Source organism: Pteropus vampyrus, unplaced genomic scaffold (assembly GCF_000151845.1).
Source record: "Pteropus vampyrus isolate Shadow unplaced genomic scaffold, Pvam_2.0 Scaffold523, whole genome shotgun sequence".
In the NCBI taxonomy this organism is placed as follows: Eukaryota; Metazoa; Chordata; class Mammalia; order Chiroptera; family Pteropodidae; genus Pteropus; species Pteropus vampyrus.
The window spans coordinates 17,670-19,734 of NW_011889304.1; the positions used below are offsets into that span (position 1 = coordinate 17,670).

At 49.4% G+C, this 2,065-nt stretch overlaps 1 protein-coding gene across 1 annotated transcript in view; it reads left to right on the plus strand.

The window, feature by feature from the left end:
- The window catches only part of LOC105307860 (zinc finger protein 420), a 31,856-nt gene that overhangs the window by 2,142 nt on the left and 27,649 nt on the right, over positions 1 to 2,065 (plus strand). The window contains 2 exon segments of the mRNA XM_011383504.2: positions 78 to 183; positions 1,461 to 1,587. Of these exon segments, the coding sequence (XP_011381806.2) occupies positions 169 to 183; positions 1,461 to 1,587 (142 nt within the window). The 5' untranslated portion in view covers positions 78 to 168.

Consider the following 2,065-nt stretch of genomic DNA (forward strand, 5'->3'; position numbering starts at 1 on the left):
TAGTATGTGGACCAGGATAGATCTGTATGTCTTAGTCAGCTTAGGCGGCTAAAACAAAATACCTTTATTTCTCACAGTTCTGGAGACTGGGAAGTCCAGATCAAACAGCTGGCAGATTCCATTCCTGGCGAGGAACTCTTCCTGTCTTGCAGATAGCTGTGTCCTCACATGGCCTTGGTACAAGTGAGTGGAGAGACCAAGAGACTTTTATCTTTCTCTTAAGTGTGCCAATCCCATCACATGGGTCCCACCCTCATGACCTACTCTAAAACTGATTAATTCCCCCAAATATCCATCTTTAAATACCATCACATCAGGAGTTAGGTCTTAACGTATGCATTCGGGGAGGACATGTACATTCAGTCTGTAACACTGTGGGTCACATTTAGTAGGGTAATCCTCGTCATAGTGACATTAATAGCAGTCCAAGAAGAGTAGGGTGGAGTCTGCGGGCTGGGTCTCATGCTTGGGCACCTAGATGGGGGTTGGGGAGGTTATAGATATCACAAACACCAGTGAAGGAGAGAAGTGGTCGTGGGAACAGTGTGGGAGAGGAGGATCTGTCAGGTGTCAAGGCTGTTGATTCACTGCCCTGTGGACTCACCAGGATTTTGTCATGATCTTGGTGTGTCTGAGGCGTTTCAGTCAGGTGGGTGGATTAGTTTAGGGCGCAAGCAGTCAAGAGGGAGAGTTACTGGATCTGGGGTGGAAAGTGTCTGGGATTGGGTTTTGAGTGAGGATTAGAAAGAGAGGAAGGCTGTGACTGGAGAGGACATCAAGTGCAGCCCCAGCGGAAGAGGGTCCAGGGTATAGGAGATCTAGAAATGGTTCTGGGTAGGTGAGGTTGAAGCAAGGAGCAGAGTCAGTCAGGAAGACCTGTAGAACATGGGCTGCCAATGGTAGTGGGGACTATTGAGGTCTGGGATAGTACTGGATCCTGTTTGAATTTGCCAAGCACTCTCTATATGCTGTATGTTGAATAACAAGGACAGGGAGATGCGTATGGTGCAGGGCAGGGAAGAGGTGGTGACTTTGAGAGAGAGATGTGGTAGAAAGTAATGCCCACGTGGAGAGGGAGTGAGAACTGATGGCCTGAGGGCCCCAGCATTGAGGACGTAAGGGTGAAATATGAGCCAACACCCTTGGTTGTGTCTGGGAGGCATGATCTGAGTGACTGGGAGAATTGCCTGACGAGAGGAAGTGCTTCCCTGTGTGCAGGCCCAGAGCTCTGGTATCATCTGTTTGCCCACCTGCCTTTTATTGCTGTGGATGGATCAACACAGTGAAAGATCACTGTGATGAGATGAAAACAGAGTGCACGTCAGTGGCACCAGGACCTAATATCTCCCTGAGGTGGGGAAATTGGGAGATGGGTGGGCAGGGGGTGAGTAAGTGGGTGGATGAACTTGGAGTTCTAGGAGAGAAGCTGGTCCTACAGTGAACTGTCCTCATCCTGGCAGGGCTGTGTGACGTTTGAAGATGTGGCCATTTATTTCTCCCGGGAGGAGTGGGGGCTCCTTGATGAGGCTCAGAGGTTCCTGTACCGTGATGTGATGCTGGAGAACTTTGCACTCACGACATCCCTGGGTAAGGCCTTTATACTCCTCCCAGTGTCCTGATCTGGTCTCTTTCTTTCCCCCTGTCCCAGAGGCAGCTCTGTCCTTTCCACAGGCAGACTAATGGCTCTGCTGGCTTCCCCACTTTCTGGGCTTATGTGCTGTGGGTACCAGCGCTAAGTCATGTGCACCACCCCAAGCAAAGCACTGTTCTAGCAGCCATAACTCCTGTTACCCCAGTGCATGCAGAGAAGAGGCTGCGAGTCAGGCGTTTGGCAGTCGGCCTAATGGATCTCACCTTTCTTTCTCTGTCACTGGCAGAATGACTGTGTCTAGACCCATGGCACTTTGTGCCCCAGATGCTTCCCCCTTCTTCTAGCTGACATTTCCTCATGATTGCCTGTATCAGGAATTGCAGGCATTGTTACAGTTACTAAATACATGGTTCATAGACTTTTATTTATTTATTTATTTTTACCTTTTTTATTAACACCTACAGCACCTGGTAT